Below are 24,582 nucleotides of genomic sequence, written 5' to 3' on the forward strand. Positions count from 1 at the left end.
TCTCGCCTGACTTGCTTCTGAACTCCACCTGCTGGCTGGCCACTGGGTGCTCAGGTGTCCCACAGGCACTTCAGGCTTGTTTGCTTCACAGAGAAAAACACAACGTTGACTGAATTCCTTCCCACCACCACCTACAAACCTGCCTGCAACTCCTTTTCTTCTCAACTGTTAAATTATGAAAGGGTCATAGCGCTGAATTCAGGCTTGCTACCTGGTAGCCCTGGCCCTGGTTCTCTTCCATTGTTTCATAGCTGAAAGAAATTCTAATTCATGTAGCTAAGTAAGTCAGAAATAATCACCATCCTTGATAGCCCTGCTTACCTATATGAAACCCTTTACTGATCTATATTAATTTTATCTTATCAATGACATCACCTCTCTGATGTTTCACTACCATGTCTAACCCTAATACCAAAAGCCTCCTTTCCATTCTCACAGGAAACAGAATTATTTGCAGAACACAAACCTAAGCCTGTATAAAACATTTAACAACTTTTTCTCCTACAGTGAATCACAAAATTCTTTTTTTTTAAAAAAAAAAGAGATGGACTCTTATGCTGTTTTGCCAGCTGACCCCAAACTCTTGAGCTGAAGTGATCCTCTTGCTTCAGCCTCCCAAGTACCTGGTACTACAGGTATCTGCCACTGCACTTAACTACAAAATTCTTAAAATGACCTGGCTTCTTCTTGATTCAGGATCTCATTTCTACCTTGTCTTTCCACTGGCTGTCCTCTCTGCTAATCTCAATGTCTTGGGCCTCCTTTTTCACTCTGCACATTTCCTGGGCAGTCTGTATCTCACACAGTACTTCCTGATGCCTCCTAATTGTGTCCTTTCCCACACCCCATCCTCCTTCCTTCCCTTAACTAGAGCTGTCTCCTCACTGCTGTTCTACTTCAGGCCAACACCCTGGGTCACTATGGCATTCTATTTCTGGCCTGTGGATTCCGGTCTAGCCTGTCTATACGTAGCCAGTGATCTTCCAAAACCGTAAGTCTAATGACAGCACTTGCCTGAAGTTTCCTTTCAGAAAAGTCCTCACTCCCTGTGGGATAATCCAGCAGTGTTTCTCAAGGGCAGCACCACTGGTACTTAGGGTGGGTGCCCCTGTGTATCTGCGTAACAGGGTGTTGGGTTATCTGGCCCTCCCCGCACCTGTGGTCTGTCGTGCTTCTGACCAAATCCTTAATCACAGGCACTCTCTCCTTAGCTATCCAGGCAGTGATCTGTGGGCCATCTTCCCAATAGCCAGTGCGGGCGCCCAGGGTCAGCTGAGTAACTGAAGGAAGTTGAGGGTGCTGAAGTTTGAAATCCACCCTTCCACACACACACCTGCGCGGGCTGTGCCACCGCGGGAGAGCCTGCCCTCTGGCGGCCACCACCCTCTCTGCACAGGACAGCAGAGAGCACCATGATTCCAGAGGCACCTAGCCAGTGGCCTAGAGGTTCAGTACTTAAAGTACTTTCCTGTCTTGAAGCCTCCTGATGCCTCACCTCCAGACCTCCAGACCTAGGTGTTGGATTGTGGGTTGCTACAACAGCCCGTTTAAGATGGGTTTGCTATTTGGGCTTCCCCACGAGACAACATTCATCTTCTAGCCTGGGCACCCCCACCAAGCCTGTCTCCTTGCCTTGGGATACTGCCTTTACACTCTCCCCTCCACCTTGGTCCCAGTGTGTCCTCCTCCTCTTCACTCCTCACCAAATACAGTTCCACTTAGGGCTGCACATGACGACGTCCACCTTTAGTGCTGGGGCCTACCTGACAACAGCCCTGCCAGAAATGGTTACAAATAAGGACTTGCACAACTATTTTTATCTCACTTGACCTCTCAGCATTTTGTCAACCCCATCTCCATTTTGCAACTTTCCTCTCTCGGATTTTATGATTCTCTCCTGGCTACTGCTTCTGTCTGCTTTCTTGGTCCTAAATACCAGTGTCCCTGAATGTATCACTGCTGATACACTGATGGTTCTCATCTCTATCTAGATTTCCCTCCCTCATTGATCCAGTTCCTTCTGGATGTCCCACAAAGAGCTCGAAGACATCCCAAGTTAAACTCTACATCCTTGTACCATTCTTTTCTCCCTTACTGGCTAGGAGGGACTCCAAGTTAGATGAATGTGAATTCCAGAACCAAGACAGATCTAAGCGCTGATCCCAGCTTTGCGCAAGCTATTCTATCTCAAGCAGGAAAGCCTGAGCTTCCTTATCTGGAAGTAGGAGTATTAGTTGCGACATGGCCTTCTTTGGTTCTCCATCACCCACACGAAGTCTAAATTCCTGGAGGACAATTAGACACGGCCCTTTCTTAACCTGCAGATCCATTTTCACTTTGAATTATTTTTGGTTCCCTGAACATACCAGATACATAATGCTGCACTCTGGGACATCCTTTCCTAAACCAACCCCCACCCCTCCACACCCAGCACACTATTTATCACCTATTCTTCATGTCTGAGCTCAGTCTCTGAGAAGTGACTCTGGATTAGGTGCCCTTCACCTGAGCGTGGGAACGGTCTTAGTCTCCACTATATTGCCAGTTACATGTATGACAATTTAAGGAAAGAAGCAAGCAAAAGACAAAGATGGTTTTCAGGAGTGTGTATTACACAGGTCTAAGTGCAAGAAATGGCAACACTGCTATGTTTGCTTTAATAACTCATCGGATGTTAATGCAACGTCCTGGTGCTTTTGATGGCTCCCTGGTTCTTGACCCCTCCCGAACTGGCTGCATTCACTCTCCCGGGTGAGTGGGCAACCTCTGTGTGGAACATTCTTCCTCCTATCCCCTGAGGCATCAGGCACTTTGGTGATGCTCAGGGATGGCTCGTCTTTCTTCACTTGTGCACATTCTGACTCGCATAGCTGGTTTTGGGTGAGAACCTCATGAGGTGGACAGGCCAGCCCAGGGAAACTGAGTGGCTGTGACTTCCCCTCTTGTCCAGAAGACAGACGTTTAGGATGATCCAGAGCTGTGGTTTCCAAATCCCGAGGACTGGCTAGCCCACCTGCTGCTGTCTTTCTGCTTGGGGATGGGTTGCCTGGGCCCTCAGGAAGGAACTTGCAGGACCATGTGCCTGGCATCCCAGGGGTGCAGCTGGCAGCAGAACAGCTGGTGGGGATGTGTCCTGAAGAGCTGGGACAAAGTGCTGCTGTCAGTGCCTGGGTGTGGAGGTGCTGGGCCTTTAAGCAGCTTTCAGTGGGGGTGAGGTCGGTTGGTCCAGACCTCCCCAGGCTGGAGGGTGGTAAGGAGGAGCTAGTAGCCTCTTCAAAGACCTGTGTGTTCCCGAGCCTCCTCTGGGGGATAGTAGGACCTTCTGTTCTGGAAGGCCCCACAATGACCCCTGTCAGTAGGCCTGGGGCCATTGAACCCTGGTTCCTTGGGTCCTTGGGCAAGATGGTTTCCTCTTTCCCATCCTCTCCTGCTCCTCTCGGGGGTAGATTCTGGCCCACTTCTGGATTGGGTGCCAAGCTTGGCTCCTGTACACCCTGGCTGCTCTCTGCCTCCTCATCGGTGTCATCCTCTGAGGAATCTACCTCACGGATAGCTTCTTGCTTTTGCAGTGACTCTCGTCTTTCAGCTCGGTCCTGCCGGAGCGTGCCTAAGGCCCTTGAAGGAGCAGACTGCAGCACCCCCTTCCCTTGCAGTGCACCTTTCCCAGGCAGCACAGCCCTGGTTCCAACTACCTCTAGAGGGCCAGCTTCCCTGGGTGGCAGTTCCTTCTTTAGCTCACAGTGGGGCAGGTCAAGCCCATGCTTGTGAGAAGGGGCACGCTTCTTTTCAGAAGCAGCCAGTGCAGCCGCCAGTTTCTCAGCAGACTGTACCCGCTTAAGTAGCGGTGAGCGAGGGGGCTCTGCACTCTTGGGCCTGGAGAGTTGCCTGCCCAATGGAGGTGACAAGTGAAGTTTGGTGGGAAAGGCCTGGGCTCCATGGCCAGACAGCGGCGATGGGGAACGCTGAGGGGAAGCTGCTGGTGGAGGAGAAGGGGTGTGGGCCAGCGGTGACAGCGGGATGCTGCCTGCTGACTTGCGCCGTGGAGAGCGATACTGGCGTTGGAGCTTAGGAGCCAGACCATGGAGGGAGCTGGGCCGTGTGTGCGCAGAGCCAGCTGGAGAACTGGGCACGCTGGAGCTGGGGGAGCTGCTCTGCGATGAATTTCCTCCCACTTTATACAAAAAGACAAAGACAGAAGCTTGTTAGCTGCAAGAAGTGACGGAGAGGCAAGAGGCAGAGTCCGAGGATTCAGCCCTGGAGTGTTCCACCACGGCTCCAGACTATAGAAACAAAGTCACTCCCTCCCTTCATCAACTCCTCCCAAGACCACTGGACCTTTCGGGGGCAGGCTGAAAGAGATTCGGCGTGGAACATGTGGGAAACAGAGCCCAGACACATCCCTATTTCCCGGGGGATGTCTCTACTCTGCACAGAGCCCTTTGTACCTGAGTGTACGGCATCAGGGGCCGCTCGGTAGCCCTGAGTGGGAGACCGGGGAGAAAGGCTGTGGCTGTGTGTGGGAGAGCCTGGCCCACTCTCCCCTGACGACAAGGAGCGGTTCAGGGAAGAAAGGCTGCGGCTGGTGTGCAGCAGGGAGGCCTGCTTGGTGATCTTCCGGAACAGGGAGCTTCTTTTTCTGCAGAGAAAGGAGTCCATAGCTGAGCCGACGCACAGGGCATAACACACTCAGGGCCCAAGGCTAAGGCACCCAGCGCAGGCCAACACCTGGTGCTCAGAGCAAACTGTGGATTAAGCCTCACTTACCTTTCTTGCCCATCCTTGCCCCGGCTCCGCTTGCTCCTTCGGGCCATCTTGGCCTTGTAGCTGCCTTTCCGAGCCGGCCCCACTTTAATGGAGGTGTTCTCCAGGGGAGTTGTTGAAATAGATACCTTGTTTCCACTCTGGGAAGAACAACAGATGAGGCTAAGCCACGATGGTGGTGGGGTTCTTCCTCTTGACCCTGCACCCTGCCCTTTGACATGGCTGTACCGCAGCTCCAGCTTTTGACCCGGCACCCAACATGTCTGAACAAGACCCATCTCCCCTCTCTCCAATTAGGAAATTGCTTCCACGGGCACTCAGAGTGGCCTGCGGTGGGAAGACACAGAAGGGTCTCTCCTGGCCTGTTTGACAGTTGTACTTATAGCTCAGAAAGAGCCCTAAGCCTTGCCCAGTGAAGGCAGTGCCTTCTGGAGAAAACCGTGTCATACCCTCTCCCTCCTTTCCTCATAGGGTCGAGGTCTCTGAAGGACCCCAGCAGGCAGCACTGTCAGGACTAACCTTCAGGATCAGCTCCACCACCTCTGTATGCACCAGCCCGTGCACAGGCTCCCCATTGACGTGGGTGATGAGGTCACCCTGACGAAGCCCTGCTTCGCTGGCTGGACCTCCATCTTCCACATGCTGTTCCAGGAAGAGAACAGTCTTTAATCTGGAGCTTCAGCATGAAGTGTGGGCTTTGTTTTGCTTATTAAGCCCTGACCCCCTTCACCACCACCCTTTGGCCTCGGTGATTAGTGGGGACAGCACTAAAGAAAGGACACACAGGTTCTACTAAGGGGAAGGAAGAAAAGTGATGAAGCTGGGAGACAACAGGTCTAGACAGCCAGACATACCCACACCATGTGGTGCACAGTGTAGACATCTGAGTCACCCATGTAGACACGAATGGCCCGCAGAGTGAAACCATACTTCTTGCCAGCTCGGTGGATGACGATGGGAGGCCTCAAGCTGCCAAGGGCTGGCAAGAAGTCCCTACTTGGAGAAGAGTCCCTGGATGACGGGTTGGATGACTGGGAGTGCGGGGACATGGGGCTGACCAGTGGAGAACAGGTGTGGTGCTCTGGAGAAGAAGAAGCCAGGACTTAGTGCATCTCAGGCCTTGGCTTGGCCATGCTTGCAGGCTGGCCCTCTGTCTAATCTGCCGAGTCCTGCCCAGCTCTAGTTACAGATAGAGCTAGAGCCCAGGTGCGTCTTCCCCACGGATCCTGACCCATAAAGCCCTCTCACCTGTCCAGAGCTTCCCAGGCTCATATGGGGGCCTGGTGATAGGAAACAGTAGCTAGTGTTTATGTATCAGGAATGATACAAATGCTTCATGCTTTATTTAAACATCACAATTATCCTCTGAACCAGCCACTATTAATATCCACATTTTTAAAACGATGAGGCTTGAAAGGGTTAAACAACTTGTCAAGGTCACGAGTCTTTAGTGATGGGGCCAGGATTTCAATGTTAGTCCTATTAGCTAAAGCCTGCACTTAATACATGGTGCTGTTCTGCCCTCTGGCACACACACAACCCTGAGACACCAACACACACCTTCAGAGACTTCTACCTTCATAACAAGATGACACACAGTCTCTGATACCTGCACACACACACATATATCTGCCACTGAGGCCCCTGCTCAAGCCCGTGGAGATTCTAAGTTCTTTCCTTATGAGTTTTATCTTAGCTCCCTGGAGATCTCACCTGCAGGAATGAGGAGTGAAAGGGCTGTAGCTGAGGCAGACTTGATTACTTTGTTGACAGGGCGAGTGGTGCGCTTCTCTATAGAGTCCCCAGAGAGTAGCCGGTGGCGAGCCCTACGCACAGCCAAGTCACTGATGGCCTTGGCTGTAGCTCCCTCAGCCAGCTGTGCGGTCCCACGGCCGCGGGTCTCTATGGCTGTGGGCCCAGGTGAACAATGAGACCAACAACGCGGCTGAGCCTCCCTCCCCCTGTATTATCCCCCAGCCAAAGCCCTTTCGATATCCACCGTGCCACACCTGGACAGGAACTGCCGCCCTGGCTAATGAGCTCTTCATCCAACTTCAGCTGTCGTTCCACTGGCTGTTCAGGGACAGGCCCAGGTGCTCCCTCTCCAGATGGGGGTGTCAGAAGCCATATCCCTTCCTGCTGCCTCCTAGGAGCGCTGCTAGCCGCCTCTGGGCCCTCGGAGAAGTGAGGCACATCCAGGAGGCCTGAGCAATGGTGTCGCACTGTCATTGGAGGGCTGGAGTCACTCTCTGTGTGGGACGACTCAGACATTGACAGCTGCTTCCGTAATCTGTGAATCATGAGGCCTGGGGTGAGATGACCCAGGTAGTATCCCTCTTCCCACCCAGGCTTCCTTGGGTTATATGAGAGCTACAATCACAGAAAATGTCTTCTCAGACATCCTTCTAGGACTGCCCTTGGGAATGCTGCCTCACTGCCATGCCCCTCCCCAGGATACATTTCCAGAGGCCACCCACAAACTGTGCCACCTACTCTGCTGAGCCCTTGGTGCTTACATCTCAGGAGAGCCAATCACCCAGCTCCGGTCTCGGCTCTTGAACCCTGCCAGGCCATCTGAGCGGTCCTCCTTCTCCTCACTCAGGCTGCGCTTGGTAGGGGGTGGTGTCCGGCGTTCCTCAAGCAAGGACAGCCGTTCCATGCTACTGTATACCTGTGGGCACAGGGGACATATGAGGGATAGCTCTGACAGCCACACCTCCCAAAGGACGAAAGACATCCCTGGCACTGAGGGATGTGAACAAGTTCTTTCCTTTCCTCTGGGGAAGCAGCTATTCCACTGGTCTAACTTGGCCTGACCCTGACACCTCTTATGTCAGGAACTGGATTGGTTCTATGTAGCCCCAGGCCTCTGCTCTGTCTTCCTGCAAGTGCTCCCAGTGCCCATGCCCTGCGCCCTCCCCAGGCCTGTCCCTCAGTGGGTCCTCTTCTCCCAACCTTTCAGATTGGGACTCCTTAGTCACACCTTGCTAAACCTTGGAGAGCAGGAGGAGAACTGGCGAATCTCAAGGCAGCCATCCTCACTCACTTCCTCCTCGTCTTCTGAATCCACATGGTGGTATCGCTCCGAGCGGGCTACGCAAGATATACAAGACAGTTCCCTTCAGAGCCGCTGCTGGAAGCATCCTTGTGACCCTCTGAGACCTCAGCAGGGTCCTGAGAAGTTACTCTCAATGTCAACTATGCACAGATGTTTCTGGGCAAACAGGTGGGACCTATACTCCACCTTATACCACCAATGGCCTTACTGTCAAAGTAGCTGGTGTCATCTTCTGACTCCAGTTGAGGAATAAATTCAGCCTTCTGGCGAAGAAGTCCAGTCCAGTCCAGACCCGTGAAGAATGGGTGCTGCTTTACCTCATAAGCACCACCTGTAGACAGGGAGGGCATGGGCTAAGGGGTGGAGTGAGCTGCATGGAGTCTGGGGCAGCATGTCAGGTGAGAAGCTGCCATTGAAAAAGGCCTGGAAAGCTCAGCACCAGTACCTTTCTCTTTTTGTGCCTATACAGGGAACAGGGCAGAGTTTTAGGATCCAGGGGGCCTGCCCACACCTGAAGCCTGAATCTCAGGATATGTGAACTGGCCACCCTTCCCCCTTTTCCAAGTGGTGAGAAAGGAGAGTGGGGCATGACATACCTGTGCCCAGTCTCTCCAGAGGGTTTTGATGAAGCAGTTTGGAGGTGAGGTCTTGGGCATCTGGAGGCAGTGCATCGTCACCCTCAGGCCACACAATTTCATCTGATGTCATCAGGAGTGAAAGGGGAAAGAGAAATTGTCAGTAGAGTGGAGAAATGTAGAAGGTGGCCCCGGGATAGTATAGGAAAGCAAAAAGGGCCCAGCCCAGAGCCCCTGAAAGCTTTGCCTAGGGCCTCAATTCCTTAAATTCTTGTAGGCTCTTCCTGGCCTCGTAGAATCTACTTCTTACAGCATGGCTTGCTCTTTGATTCAGGCTGGACATTGCAAAACAGTGACTTCCCCATACTGAAGCCCCAGCTCATCTTGTTTTACATGCCAGACACACACACTCACACTCAGAGGATAAGCACATACATAACACAGGAGTACCACGTACACATGGGAGTCACATGAACACAAACAGATCAAGCTTCGGGGGACAAAGTGCATGTGTGTGCACTCACACAGGTGCCCCCCACCCCCACCCAAGAAGCAAGCATACCAAACACTCACAAATTCAGAACAAGAGCTCTGAAGCTTCATAGGTACATGCATAAATCACATTTGTAGATTCGGACTGACTCCACACTGCATCAGATGATGGTACCTACCACTGATTACTTGCCCAAAGAGCTCCTCCGGAGTGTCTCCAAAGAAAGGGACGCAACCCACCAGGAACTCATACAGGATTATGCCCATGGCCCACCAGTCTACTGGCTTTCCATAGCCCTGACGCAAGATCACTTCTGGCGCTATGTACTCCGGCGTCCCGCATACCTGGGCACAGAGAAGCCAGGCTGGCTCAGCATCCCAAGGCAGCTCACTGGTATGATGGCTGGAGGGGTAGGGGTATCCCCACCCCTGGAGTAGGAGAGTCTCTGAATGAAGTCTCAGCTTACTTTAGTTAATAAACAAGATCAATGGGAGCCCCTGGAAACTGGAGTTGGAGCTCTGGGTGGGGTGAATTTAATATATTTCCTTATTAACCAAAGTGTCTAATTCTAAGTTGGAAACTGCCATCCCGAGCTCCTAATGTGCTTTTGGAATCTGGTCCCATAAATGGCCTTTGCCCTCTAGCTTCCCAAATAATAGAACCTACCAGTCAGTCATGTGACTACTATAGGGACTTGTGAACATTATACTTAAAATGTCAAATCAGGGAACACCACGAGGCTATTCTCAGGGAACTGAGTCACAGTCCAGTGGAAATGCGGAGCTATGGAGAGCCTTGACTGTGACTCAGGCTGGAGCTTCAGCACTGATACCATATGAAGCCCTGTGTTTATAGTTATATGACCGATTTTTCTCCAAACTCCAAGGAGGAAGATGACTGGATTTACACTCGCACAATTCTCATGGCACATCCTGGTTTTTGTTATTGTTGTTTTTCTTTTGTTATGTTTTTGGTTGTATTGAGGATTAAACCCAAGCCCTTCACACTGAGCTAAATCATCAGACCTTTCATAAAAATATTTTTTATTTAGAGATAGGATCTTGCCAAGTTGTCCAAGAAAGGCTCAAACTTGGTGATCCTCCTGCCCTTAGCCTCCCAGAGTGCTGGGATTACAGTCCTGTACCACACTGCCTGACCCCATCTTGTTTTCCAAACGGGCTACCTATTTCAATGCCTCTCTGGAATCAAATGTAGAAAAGATTCCAGTATTAACATCTGGCCACAGGGTAAACATGCAGTTCCAAGAACTAATTCTGAGGTCTGAAATTCAACTCCCAAGGTCTCACAAATCCTACCTTACCTGCTTATCAAGGAACTCGCGGGCATCCTTTTCAATGTGGCCTTCATACAAATTGGTTGTCAGACTCATAAGGCCAATTTTAGAAAGTCCAAAGTCGGTGAGTTTGATGTGTCCCATGGATGTAATCAGGAGGCTGGAAGAGCACAGAAACAAAACCGTGCAGTTATTTTCTGACGTTCTAAGAATGCTGATTTTAGTATTTGTCAGATTTCCCCACCCAGACCTTGATGAGGTATTGTGGGACATAAGCAGAGAGGCAGCTGTGAAAATAATAAACAGCTCTGGTTTTCTAAGTACTGCCTTCTGCATGAGCTGTTCATCTGCCTTCTGTCTATTCCCACGACTCTGTTTTTCTTTATTGCCCTGTACTTTCTTTTTCATAGAACTGAGATCGGCTCATCCTAAACCTGTTGCTCTAGCCAGTCCTGGTTTCTCTCCTTGTTTGGGTGGCTCACAATTTCAGGGAAATGGTAAGAGGAAGAAAAGGGCACACAATCTGGCTCTGTGTCCACAGTTGTCTTAGAAGGCTGGGTGAGAGAAACTAGGAATCAGATCTCTTTGCACACTCATTTTGCATACAAAATGAGTCACTTCATTTTGTGCCGAAGTCTTTATCTTGCCCGCCTTTATTTTAATGACTCTCAAGTCACTATCTCTGGCCCTGATTTCTTTCATGACTATATGTCTAGCAGCTGTCCAGATACCACAAACTCAATCTGCTCAAAATCAAAACAAAGGCCTGCCTCCTAACTGGCTCTTCTTCTCAGGGAAAAATGCTATTTTCTGTCATTCTACTGAGCTTTGAAAACACTTTAATACTGTGATAAACACTTCGAAAATGCTCTGGAGCTAGCTCAGCAGTACAGCACTTGCCTAGCATGTGCGAGGCCCAGGGTTCAATCTCTGGTGCCATTTAAAAGAAAAAAACCTGGTCCCCAAAACGTTTACAGTAATTAACATTAAAGGTAGGTATTAGTCTCATTTTAGAGAGGAGGAACATGAGGCTCAGGAACAGTTAGTTAACAAGCCAACTCACAGAGTTAACAAGCATGAATGGCCATCTGAACTCAGGTCTGTCGGGTATCAAAGCTTCTTTCCACCGTAAGGCTTACCAGTCCCAAACTAGAAATCTCAAAGGTATCTGAGCCTCCCTCTGCTTCCTCACTTTCCTTTTTGGCCCCAGCCCCACATCTGTCCTTTCTATTTCCCTACACTATTCTCTTTCTACTCCATCCTGCTCCTCTAGCACATTACAGGCACTCCTGCTTTGGCCTGGTTTCCTGAAGTGGTCTCACTCTTTCTATTGGCAGTGATCTTCCTAAACCTAAACCAAAATCTCACGGTTTGATAGGGATGACATCTCAAAGGCATGTCATTTTATCCTACCTTTGGTTAATAGGCTCTTCAAAAATTTTCTGGGCCCTTTTAAAAGAAAACCTAAACTTAAAAGAGCCCTTGATATTTAGCCCCTGCCTCTCCGATGTCAATCCTTTTTTCTTAGTACAACTGCTTAAGCTACAGACATGTACTATCTGTAATTTTTGAATAAGTCATGTTCTCTCATACCTGTACATCTCAGTCCATGTTGCTCTCCTGCTTCAGAAAGTAGCTCCCACACTTTCTCAATTAACTAAAGTCTTCCAAGAAATAGCCTCTCTGCTTCTCTCTCTCTCTCTCTCTGTCTCTCTATATATATATATATATATATATATATATTATCCACCTCCCACACTAGGTTTAAATGAAACATACCAGGAGCTACAATATAGTTAAAACTTAGAATATAGTGCTGGGCACAGAACAGGTGTCAGTAAATGTTGTAACACTCATTCAGCCATCTGTTATTAGATGTGCCAGTTTTTTTGTTCTTGCTTAGTTCTTCAGCAGAGCCCTTCAGTAACTCTTTCATGTCACTGAAGCTTTATGATGCTCCTGGCAGATCTTGTGGCAATGGTCTTTGCATATGGGATTATCAGAGCTTAGAAGGACACACACATGAACACTGTTTCCTAGCAGCCATTCTTGCACAGATTCAAATGTTCTGTGTTTGTCTGCATTTATCTAAAGACTCAAGAGGGAGTTCTTGGACAATGGACCCAGATTGTGGGCATACTTGTCAGGCTTGAGGTCCCGGTGCACAATGCCATAGTTGTGTAAATACTCCAGGGCCAGCACAGTTTCTGCAAAGTACAGACGCACCATATCCACAGGCAAAGCGCCGATGTTCTTCAACAGGGTGGCACAGTCTCCTCCTGTAAGAAGGACAGGCTACCATAAGGGAAAGATCTGGTTCCCTACTCTAGCCAGTTCTGAGGTTTGCTGTATGGAGTACCCCGGTGCTGGAAACTGTAATTCTAGTCCCTCTGCTGCTGACATAGTTGGAAACCGGGTACGAAGGGGACAGGGAGGTAAGGTGAATTTGCCAATAGCTGTCAAGACCATCATGTGGGTGAGAAAAGAAAGGAAACCTAGGCCTTTATGCCTGCATGATGACTTGTAGGGATAAGACTTGAGTTATTATAGGACAGGAATACTGTCCCAAAACATTCTGAGTGGCTTTAAGGAGTACCCCCTTTACAAACCATCAGCCAGGGCAATGGTTCCCCTTTCTTCTGAGGGCCCAAATGCAATCCTCTTAGCACTTGGCCTTGGGCTCTTGTGGTTCTGCTACCTCTTTTTTCCTCTCTGATCCCAGCTGAAGAGGGTGTGCAGGATTTGGGGAGTAGAATTCTATAGCTAATGGGCTGCTACATCGTGTCTCAGGGTACCTCTCACTGCAGCTGACATGAGCAGCCCCATAACGAGGCAGGAAGCTTTGTGTTCACTGTGGCCAAATGGTCTCTGAGATCCTGTGGCAGAAACCAATGCCAAAGAGGACTTGGAAGCGGGTCCTGAAACTTCACTCCCGTACAGCCTCCGGCTCCTGTTTGGGGCTAAGGCTCAGACTGTACCATGGCCCCAGTACCTTCAACATACTCCATCACCATGCACAAATGGCGCTTGGTCTCGAAGGAGCAGAACATGCTGACCACAAAAGGGTTCTCGGCAAAAGTCAGTATGTCACGCTCCACAAAGGCCTGCTGGATCTGGTTCCGCAGGATCAGGTTCTGCTTGTTGATCTTCTTCATGGCAAAGCGCTGCCGGGTGGACTTGTGCCGTACCAGGAATACAGCCCTGAGAAACACAACACAGCCCAGCCTAGCCTGTATGGGTTGCAGCATCTGAGCTATGTTCCCACCACCCAACTGCCTCTTCACATCTTATAAATGAATGGAAGAAGGAAGCACAGCTGTGCATATTAATGAGAGGGATCTAGGCCCTCTAATCCTTACAACTTAGAAGTTTCCCAATTGACCATGTCCCAAGGACACAGTTCAGTGGTTCCAGAGCTCAGGGACAGGAGGAGTGCTACCAAACAGGGGTGAGAATCTTGCCTGAGAAAAGTACAATGCTTCAATGTCAGAGGAAACAATTCTTGCCTCTCCATGAGGCTTCAGGAAAGGAAAGGGTCCACTCTAAGGCACCAACTGCCCAGGAAATTGGGGAACATACAATTCTAGAAGGAAGAGACCAAGGGCTGACTCAACTCCTTTCTTGGCCACACTCTGACCCTGCCTTTACCCATAAGCGCCATTGCTGATGAGCTTAATGGTTTCAAAGTCCTCTTCAGAGGGAGTCTTTTTAGATGGCAAACATGCCCCACGGCCCTGGAAGACAAGGGAAAGGCAAGAGGCAGGCATGCTTCTGAAAGTCCACATGCTGGGGGATCTATGGCCCCAGTCCCAACTCAGCTCTCAGCTGTGCTGGAGTCTTCTGCCCGTTCTTCCCCCAAAGTGGCAAGCCTTCTCAGTGTTTGCAGCTGCCAACTACACATCCTTCTTCAGGTATTCTCTTAAAGAGAATTAACAGTCCTTTGGTTCACAGGGCTCAGCCTCCAGGATTGGAGCAGGAGCTCAAGTTCTTTACCTCGACTGAATCATCTGTTTCTGGAGTATCAGGACTGTCATAGCTGCTCAAATGGGCCATTTCTAGAAACATAAAAAGGACACAAAAGAAAAAAAATGTGTGTAGCAATGTCAGGCATCATGGTACCCACAGGTAGGCAAAAGTGCTTTCTGCCTGGGATGCAAGTTCAGTCCTGGAACTCTATCCTTAGTGTAGTCATAGCTTTTGGATCAGCAATCAAGTCAAATGTTTCGGTAAGTCTAGTACCATCGACAAAGTCTGGCCCATTCTAAATAAAAGCTTCGCTCAAGCTTGCCACATATCCTGGAAAACACGACTTAATTAAGGCTGGGTTACCAGTACCTACCCTGCTGGCTGAGACTGCTTTGCTTGCTGAATGGGGCTGGGAAGCAGGGCAAACAGGAACAGGACCACTACTGACCAGGATGTGCAAGCCTATGGTTCATGGAGGGGTTCAGCATGAAGCCAGAACAATGGAGATCTCCTGAGTTGGATTACCCCACAGATAGGAAGATTTGTAAGGTGGCCAGCAGGAGAAGGAAGTACATACATGGAAGAGGTGACCATTTTTTGAAACTATGATTGTGGTCCTCTATTTAACTTCATTTGTTAAGCTCATTTGATCTGAAGCTCTAAATCCAAGCTGGCTGGGTTCAAGGGAGCGAGAGTGTTGGGACACAGAAGGCAGCTGCAAACAGCAATTCCAAAGGAAAGGAATTGACAGAGGCCACAGAGTGCCTCATATAGTCCTAAGGCTTCTGATGCCATGTTGTGCCCACATCCAAGCTAAATCTCTTCTTTGCAATACCAGGCAGCATGCTCACCCTCAAGGGGATCCCGCGTAAGGCCCAGTTGGCTAACAATGTAGCGGGGGATGTCGCATTTAATTCCATGTCCCTCTTTGGCGTGGCCCTCAGCTGCTTCTAACAGGTGATAGAACTCTTCTGGGTCAAACTCCTGTACCAGAGGGAGAGACAGTGAGTGGTAAGAGATATACGTCTGTTTTTACAGCATATAGCAGAAAGGGGCAAACAAGAAGACTTTCTCTTTGTGATACCCTGAATACCTAGAAATAATATGATTCGGGGATCACAGAAGTGGGGGTAAAGCTATCTTATAGTCCACTCCCAGGTGATATCCTAAGCATGCCTTCCTGGGAATAAGAATAAGTGTTTTAGGTTTGAAAAAAATCTCAGCCTATTCCCTTGGTGTTGGACCTTCCAGTCCAGAGCAGTCCTGCCACACATTCAACTGTAGCTCCCAGCCCTAGTGATACACGAAAGCCTTCAAATATTTACCAAGTACCTCCTGAGTGTAAGAAGTTGGTGCTCTAATTCTGCCAAGAGCACAGTCTTTGCTTTCATATCATACAAGGGCCTTCTAAGTGTCTAGCAAATGTCAAACTCTGGGCTAAATCCTAAGAAGTCTTTGACTCCAGGGAAGAAAGTATGGCTCAGAGAGATGCACTGACCCATCCATCCACGGTTGCACAAATAGGCAGGAACAGAAAACCAGCATGAAATCCTGCCTGGCTTCGAGCTCCCGCTTCACTAGACTTCAAGTTCTGTAGCCTCTCCACTTTGTACTTGCTTTTATTCCTTCCAGGTCCTGCTGGAGAACTGCACTACTACCTATCTGGGTGTCATCTAAGCCAGATCTGGAAGTCCTTTTAACTTCTTGTTCTTTCTCAGCTCTGATCAGAATGTCTACCTCATAAATACCTCCCAAATCCACTTGTCTTTTCTCCTCCCACTGTCCTAGTTCTGGCCACCCTATCTCACATGAATTGTTTTACGTATCTCTGAAGTGGTTTCCCTACTTCATCCTGCCCTCTCTTCCACTTTACGATCTATGTGAGGCCAAAGTAATTTTTCTTAGAGCTAAATCAGAAATAAATAGGAACCACTTACTAGCATATGTAATAACATGTATAAATCTCAAACAAACACTACATTGAGTGAAAGAAGTCAGAATATACTATATAGATTTGTAACATGAAACTACAAAGGTAAATGTATCCATAGGGAAAGAGCAGAAAAGTGGTGCCTAGAAGGAAGGATAAGGACCAATCCCAAAGGGGCACGAGGGAATTTTTTGAGATAGAAATGTTATTATCTATGTCAGCTATGGCAGTGATTTACAGATGAGTATTTGTTAAAACTCAATGAAATGTGTAGTCCAATGGGATATATTTTACTATATGTAAATTATACTTAATAAAGTTGGTTAAGAAAAAAGTCATTCTGACTGTGACACCTACTAACCTAAACTTTCTGGTAGTTCCAAGTGGCCTTAAATATAAGATAAACTCCTGACCTGAGAACCTAATACCCTCATGGACTTGGAATGCTTACCTTCCAGCTTCATCCTTCATCAATTCTTCAAACACATCCTGTCCTTCACTGAATGTCCTATTTTACGTTTACCTGGCAAACTTGTAGTCATCCTTCAGGTTACTAAATAGGCCACATGTCCCCCATGAAGCTTTTACTGCACGTTCATTCTAAGGAGGATTCTAAACCACTACTTTCATTAGGTTCCCAATGCACCTTGCACTGACCTCAGTTGTGATACTTCTTACAATATACAATCATTACTGACACATCCACATGCCTTCTACTTGCTAATGCCACTACAGAGGAAGCAGCCTGAGTCAGGGACTCTGGTATATTCCCATGTACACCTGCAGTGTCTAGAAATAAAGTAGGTACTCAGTAAAGTGTAGCTGACTGATTAAATGAAAGACTTCAATTGTGCAAACTAAACTGCTCCTGGGCCCAAAGCCTCCACTCCCTCAGGGTGGGAGTGGCCCGGACTACTACTTCCTGCCACTCCCTTCAGGAAAATTCGTTTATCCTTACAGGAACCTGTTTAGTCCTCTAATGCTTGCAAATCTTATTTAAAAAATGCTTTTGTTTGTACATGTTTGAAATACATAATGATTATATTGCTCATGAGGAGTTGGTAGATGTGTATAACACATCTTAATTCTTTTTTCATCTCCCTCCCTCTCCTCTCCATCTCTTGGTCCTCTTCGTTTTTGCAAAAGATCTATCTCCCTATTTCCTATTATCTGTCTTTTACTTTCCTCTTTATATTTTGGGTTTCTCATGTCAGAGGAACCATGCCTGTGTGTTATGATTTAACATGCTGTGTATAAGCTGTGTGTCTGACTTGTTTCACTTAACGTAGTGGTCTCAACATGCATCCATTTTCCTACAAATGGCTCAAGTTTATCCTTTTTATGGTATAATAGTACTCTGTTGTATGTAAATGCCATATTTTTTTAATCCACTCATCTGCTGATGGACATAAAAGCCACTCCCAAGATTCAGATATTATGAATTGTGCCACTATAAACTTGAGCATAGATGTATCACTATAATATGATGTTTTTAACTCTTTTGGGAGATACCTAGAAGGAGAATAGTTCATTCAACTGGAATTTCTAATTTTAGTTTTTTGAGAAATCTCTATATTGATTTCCAGAACGGTTACACTGTACTAGTTTATATTCCCACCAACAACGCAGAGGGTTCCTTTACCCTGTGCATCCTTGGTAGTATTTGTTATTATTTGATTTCTTTATGACAGACAGGTGGAATCTAAGTGTTGTTTAAGGCCAGGTATGGTGGCGCACACCTGTAATCCCAGGAGGCTGAGGCAGGAGGATCGTTGGGAGTTTAAGACCAGTCTGGCTACCAAGTGAGCTCAAGGCCAGCCTAAACTGTATAGTGAGACTCTGTATCAAAAAGACAAAAACAGGGCTGGGGATTTAGCTTGGCAGCACAGCGCCTGCCTGGCAAGCGCAAGGTCGTGAATTTGATTTCCGGTACCGGAAAAACAAAACAAAACAAAACAAAAGACAAAAAAAAAGACAAAATACTTCCTCTACAGCCCTCTCTCCCATCTCCCCACCTAAGCTTCCCACAGTCTACTCACCAGGCACTCTAGGAGTCGAGCTGGGCGGGCAATGATAATCATCAGTTTTTTCACCGGCTGAATTACAAAAGTCACCTCAGAGCTCTCTGAGCGCTCATGAGCCTAAAGAGACACAAAAGCTGCTTAAGCAACTTACTAGCTCAATGTGGCTAGGCTAAGCAGGACTGGACTGGGCAGAGCTGACTACAGGAAAAAAATACTTGGTAGTAGACTGAACTCTGCAAAGCAAAGAACTCAGAGAAGACTAGTTAGCTGTAAGAAAGAACAAGTTGCTCATCTGGAACCACTGAGCTTTAGAATACTACATGACACCATGGAATGTCACAAAGACACACAGCTTTACCTGCTCTTTCATTCAATAAGCTTCACTTACCCTCTAGCCCCCAGCTCAAGGGGCAACTCTCAATGGAGCCTTCTCTGATGTTCACTTTGCACCCCAAACAGACTGTAAGGAACAGAAAGGCCTCAATAGCTGGGAGTGATATGACCAGAGAGGTACTTCAGAAAGATCACCGTGGCTGTGCATTAAAGAGGGCAAATCTAAAAGCAGGAAAACCCATTAATAGGCAAATGTAATGACTCAGATGAAAAAGGCTAAGTCAAGAGAACAAGGATGGAGAAAAGTACACACATAGCCTTAGACCACTTCTGAGATGGACTGGGACTGGTGGGGTGGCAGAAGCAGAAAGCAAATGTAACTGTAACTTCACTTTCAGGAAAATTTAATTATACTCATAAATGAATAGAAACTATAAGGAAATAAACAATATAGGTTGAGAATAAGCAAAGAACAAATTACATTTGGTTTTAGGAAAAAGACCAATCAAGTGGAAAAGGTAAGTATAGTGCAAGATACCTATACCAGGAAGGAACACTTTTCTCTTTTCACTGAGAACTGTTTAGCCTTTTATGAGCCATATTTATACTATATGGCTGCACCTTCCTTCCTACGTCCAAGAGCTGATCAGTGTGATTGCTTTTCTGGGAATTTAAAAATGGACAGAGAGACAACAGTTAATATCAGTGTAGCAGAACTGTGTAATTTTTCATTTGAGTGAAAGGAGATGGTCACTCTTCCTTACAGATAATAGAAAAGCAGCAGGGAGAAACACGTGAAAAGAAAAGAACAAGCACTCTCTGAGTCTGCCAGTTTCTGGTTTCTAATTCTGGTCCTTTCTTAAGGTCTGGTGCATTCCTATCTTCAATTTTCCAAGACTCATCTTTTTATGCTTGCCACTAGCTTCCCTTTATTGCTAAAATTACTGAGTCAGATTCGTTACTTATAACCAAAGAATATGAACCAATATAGGGAAATCAAAGTAGAGAAGTCCACAGAAGGTACACATGGGAGTCCTCAGTGGATGGATGAAAATTCAGCCCCTGGGGGAAGACAAGGTTTGTCAGCAAGAGGGAGGATAAATAAAACAGAGAACAGACACTCTGGATGGTGCCCTGTGAAATATCAGCATCCAGGAGAAGGAACCTATGAAGAGGCAGCAAGACTAGAGAAAAAGTAAACCAACACAGGGAAAATAAAGGTTCAGAAAGTGAGGACTGAAAGAGTCCACAGGATTTGGTAATTAGTCAGTTAGTTTCTTGGTGACTTTTGCCTTACAATTTTAAGGGGAACTAACTAAGAGGCAGAAGACTAGTGCATTCGTTACGAGAAAAGAAAAATAGTAAATGAGGACTTAAAAAACTGGTTATGAAATTTAAAGGGTGAAAATACTTTTTATTCTTTTTAGTTCAAATATCAGTGTGAAGTCTTATCTAATCTCCCATGCCTTCAACACACACACAAGAGCAAGCAGTGACTGCCCTTTGGTGTCCCCTTGTTTGCTCACAGCACACGGACTATCAGGTTGTTTTATCATGACTTGTCTGTCTCTACAGCTACATCCTAGGGCCCCAAGGCTTATGGGTAGTCTGTGTCTGGTCTTTTTTTTTCTCCTCTCACATGCTAAGTCTAGTACAATGCCTCTTATACAGAAGAAAAAAAGTCAAAAGTCAGTCAATATTTGCTGATGATGTGAAGCTCTGGAATAAGACAAATCTGAGTGTGGGTTCTAGCTTTGCTACTTAAGAAATGAGTTAATTACTCTGGGTTAACTTAGCTCTTTGAAGCTGCAGCTTTCTCCAAATTTAGGATGAAACAGTACTTGCCTTATAGGGCTGTTCTGAGGATTAAATTAAGTAAATTAAATGAGCATATATTAAACGTTCCCTGAATGTAAGGGATTTAAAAAATTTTAAGCATGAAAAGGATGATGTCATTTTTCCATTGAACACCACTGCATGTATCCACTGCCTTCACGATAAAATCTAAGCTCTTCCCATGGCCCTGCATCATTTGGGCTTCACTCTAACTTTAAATTTTAAAATTGAAAATTTATCAACTTTTTCTTGCAGGCATCCTTTAACTCTAGTCATGTCAAACTATTTTATTTGCAGTTTCTAGAATGTACCAATTTTCTTTAAGCCTTTGAGAGGTTGCTGATACTGTTTCCTAGGATTAGTGACGAGCTATTTGGCAAGATTCAGTATTTCACACAGAATCCTCTTCTGTGCTCAGAATTACCTCTATTTAATACTCATGAATTACACTGTACTAAATAAAGGGAGGTAAGATAAACTATAAGATGCTCTCATGTAATGTCTGGTCATAGTACTCATCAGTAAATGACAGCTGTTATTTTTATTGTAAATATGTGTTGATGGGTCTGTAACTCAAGAGATACAGCCTGTGCTGATTTTTTTCTGCATTCCAAGGCCCAGAAAAATCAGCAAATAGAGGTACAATTTGGTTTTAAATTCAGTATTCTTCCTGCTCTACCAGTAACCTCACTTCAGGGAAATGTGGGATGAAAAAAAATGCCTGAAGATTTTAGGCAAGGTTGTGATGTTAGCATTTTTTTTTTTTTTTTTTTTTTTTGGTTTTTCTCCGGTACCGGGAACCGAACTCACGACCTTGCGCTTGCCAGGCAGGTGCTTTTGCCGCTGAGCTAAATCCCCAGCCCCGATGTTAGCATTTTAGAAGCTCAATCTTGGATGTAGAAGGAACTCTGGAACTGGATGTAGCAGCACATATGTCATACCAGTCACCTGTGAGGCTGAGGTAGGAAGACCACTTGAGTCCATAAGTTCAAGACCAGCTATAGCAATTCCCTGACTCCTAAATGTCTGTGGCCCCCCATCTGGTGTTGGAAAGCCGGTAAAAAGTTATTCTTGAACAGAAAGAGCGGCTTTTCATGGGAATTTGCTTTCTAAAGTTATTTGATATTTGGATTTAAGTATTACTTTTGAAATTACAGATAGAATTTTTTGTAGAAGGTAGAATTTTTTTCATCTAGACAAAACCTTTTTCACTGTCACTCCTGCCCACTGGGCTGGTTATTTCTTTATGGGTATAGAGAATAATCTGTTATCTATGCCATATGAAAAACCTAGTACAATAGTACCTCAGTTTGGGGCTGGGGATTTAGCTCAGTGGCACAGCGCCTGCCTGGCAAAGTGCAAGGTTGTGAGTTCAATTCCTGGTACCAGAAAAAAAAAAAAAAAAAAAACCTCAGTTTATGCATGCTTTTATCTGCAAACAATTTGTTTCGCAGACAGAAACATTTGGCAAAATCTTGTTTTTGGTGGCAAACTCTGCATGGGGTGACAAACATGATCGTGGCCATCTTTCCCACACAAACACAAATATGGCCATCTTTTCCGAAGTCATAGAACAAATTAAATTTGTGAACCAAGGTACCACAGTATTTTATAGCAATAATCATGACCATCCTTAATCATCCATCTCTAGAATCAACTGTTCCTCCCTTTGGTTTCAAATTTCTCTGCTCCTTCTAATTTCTAGATTCACAAACTGAAGTCCCATTTGATTATTAGCTCTGGGCCCTCAATTCACTTGATAATACTCCAGACAGAGGTCACAAGTCTAGAGGCAACAGCAGGTTCTTGAATAGGGTATACGATAATGATATGACGAGCCCTAGAGAAATAGGCATATCACTGCTCCTCCAAACTGTACTCAGCATAACATGTGGGAACTGTGATCTGAGTAGGAAGGCATCCCATCACCTTACTTGAGAGGCTGAAGGCAACCAAGCACGGGAGCATGAAGCAGTGGTTAAGAACTCAGTGTATGCTTTGGTCTTGGTCACCTCTCTACCTTTAGCTTCACAGAGATTTTTCATACTGGGCAAAATCAGGTATCTAAACATAGAAGTCCTGATTACAGAACTTTTCATCATGTTAATAAAACAACAGCAAATAGATAAACCCATTCAGTAAGCCATATCCACTGGTGTCATTTTTGAGCTTTAGGTAACAAATCTCTTAATCTAATACTTATGAATGCTATAACAGTTGCAGTCTCAGGTAGAGTAATACAGTTTTGGATTTAGAAAAGAAAGTCTCAGCCAGACATGGTGATACATGCCTGTAGTACCAACTGTTTGAGATGTGGAGGCAGGAGGATTCCAAGTTCAAGGCCAGCTTGGGCAAATTAGTAAGACTGGGTCTGAAAGTAACATAAAGAGGGCTAAGAATGTAGCTCAGTAGTGGTAGAGCATTTGCCTAGCATATGTGAAACTGTCTGGCTTCAATCTCTAGGATGAAGGAAGGAAAGAAGGAAGAAAGAAAGGGAAGAAGGAAAAAGAAGAGAAAGAACCAAGTTCCTCTGATATCAAGCGGGCTTCTCTCAGTAATGCAGGGGCGGGGGAGGGATCTGAGTCCATAGGAACCACACTTAGAGGTGGCTTCTGCACACTGGTAAGGAGGTTAGCAGGCTGAAAATACTACTAGTTCTTGATTTCGGCCTGAAGACTACCATGTAGAAGTTTCATCACAGCCCCCACACCAAGACACTCACATCTTGCAGAAGTTTCTCTAAATTCTCCTGAAGTTCGTAGAAGTAGTGTGATGTAATTAGGCCACTCCGAGATTTATCCAGGCAGTCTCGGGCCAGCTCAATCACCTGGTGATGAATAAAGCTCAGGGCCCCATCTGCCAGGGGCAACACACTGTCTGGAGTGTTGGAGGAAATGAACTCTGCTAGTCGCTCTTCCATTTGTGCAGTGGCCTGGGAATGAAAGCAAGAAAAATGACACTTCCCTTCCAGTCCCAGTTTAGCTGGAGCTAAGCTGGAAGGACTGGTGATAGCCTAAGGATTGGCTCCCTGTGAACCTGGTTGTCTGGTGTTGTATCTGGTAACCTGAGGACTGCAGACATGAAAAGACCACCCTCAAGTCAAGTCAGAAGGATCCAGCATTATACTGAAGACCCAATATTGCCTGGCTTTGCCTTCACTCCTCACATGCTCTTTTGCCTGCAGACTCAGAAGATTTGCTGTTCTCCTTTACCCTGATGTTTTATGCCTCTGTTTTTGTTTATGCTATTCTCTGATTCCAGTTGCATTCTCACCCTGACAGGTCTGCCTTACTCTTTGTCCCACTCAAGCATTGTCTGCTCTGAAGGTCTTTCAGTCCTTCTCACCATCAGGGACCTTTCCTCTGTGCTTTCTTCCACTGGGCCTCCTACGTGGATACACTTAGACTAGGAAGTTGTGAAAATCAGTTTTATTGTCTCAGGATCCTTTTACTTGACCTGAGAACCTGTCTAAGGAGGTTCTGCTGAACATAAGCAGGTGTTCAGAGTTTCTACTGAAGGTATGAATCTGTTGGTCTCATGCCAAGCTGGGATGGGGGTTATGGATGGGAACATGACCCTGGCCTGGACCCTAGCAAAGCAGAGCAGAGACTTGACTTAGCTCAGAGACGTCTTTGGAACTTAACTATATACATCAGTGAACAAGTTCATAGCTGTAGAAGACTCTGGCTTCTTTCCTTTGCCACTAGGTGGTGATTTCTTATGTCCAGCATATGCTAAGGCAAATATAGCATAAATGTGCATGTGTGTATGTATGTGTATGTGTGTAAACATGGGCAGGGGAGAGAAGGGATCTTGGCACATTTTCTCCAGCAGTTCAGGCCTCACATGCACGACTGGAAACATGCCTGTAAGCACTAACCTTATGTGTGACAATGATAATGCAATAGCTAATATACAAGGAGGAATAAACGTGAGATGTATTTCACAATACCACACACTTGGAACTTTAAAGTACAGCAAAATTACTTTCTAGCTCTTCTGCTCTTTCTTTGCTCTTATTCTCTAGTGCCCACTCTAACGCTAGAAAGTCTAGACCATGGGGCACAAATAAAACAGAAATGTAAGAGTTGATACTTGCTATGTCCTAGACACTGAGCAGAACTTGATGCTCACAAACTCCCTATGAGATAGACACTCTTCTTATTCTGAATCATAGATGAAGCAAGTGAAGCTCAGAGAAGTTAAATAATCTGTTTAAGTCACACAGATTTGAACTCAGGCACTCTGGCTCCCGGTTACCATGTGAATGTCAAGGGAGAAAAGTGCAAGGGCTTAACACCATCTCCCTCAA

At 46.4% G+C, this 24,582-nt stretch overlaps 1 protein-coding gene across 6 annotated transcripts in view; it reads right to left on the reverse strand.

The window, feature by feature from the left end:
- Positions 1–2,591: 2,591 nt before the first annotated feature.
- The window catches only part of Mast2 (microtubule associated serine/threonine kinase 2), a gene marked incomplete at its 5' end in the record, with an annotated part of 194,810 nt that continues 172,819 nt past the window's right edge, over positions 2,592–24,582 (reverse strand). For 5 of the 6 annotated variants that reach the window (XM_013521604.1, XM_013521603.1, XM_013521601.1 and 2 more), the window contains 20 exon segments: positions 2,592–4,171; positions 4,446–4,636; positions 4,765–4,901; positions 5,281–5,403; positions 5,616–5,842; positions 6,475–6,669; positions 6,771–7,051; positions 7,278–7,432; positions 7,745–7,854; positions 8,028–8,150; positions 8,416–8,517; positions 9,066–9,231; positions 10,209–10,341; positions 12,322–12,460; positions 13,174–13,382; positions 13,830–13,915; positions 14,175–14,236; positions 14,999–15,131; positions 18,117–18,218; positions 22,993–23,202. In XM_013521604.1, coding sequence (XP_013377058.1) covers positions 2,646–4,171; positions 4,446–4,636; positions 4,765–4,901; positions 5,281–5,403; positions 5,616–5,842; positions 6,475–6,669; positions 6,771–7,051; positions 7,278–7,432; positions 7,745–7,854; positions 8,028–8,150; positions 8,416–8,517; positions 9,066–9,231; positions 10,209–10,341; positions 12,322–12,460; positions 13,174–13,382; positions 13,830–13,915; positions 14,175–14,236; positions 14,999–15,131; positions 18,117–18,218; positions 22,993–23,202 — 4,410 coding nt within the window. In that variant the 3' untranslated portion in view covers positions 2,592–2,645. 6 annotated transcript variants of the gene reach the window in all.

Source organism: Chinchilla lanigera, unplaced genomic scaffold (assembly GCF_000276665.1).
Source record: "Chinchilla lanigera isolate Chin_1 unplaced genomic scaffold, ChiLan1.0 scaffold00063, whole genome shotgun sequence".
NCBI classification, from domain to species: domain Eukaryota; kingdom Metazoa; phylum Chordata; class Mammalia; order Rodentia; family Chinchillidae; genus Chinchilla; species Chinchilla lanigera.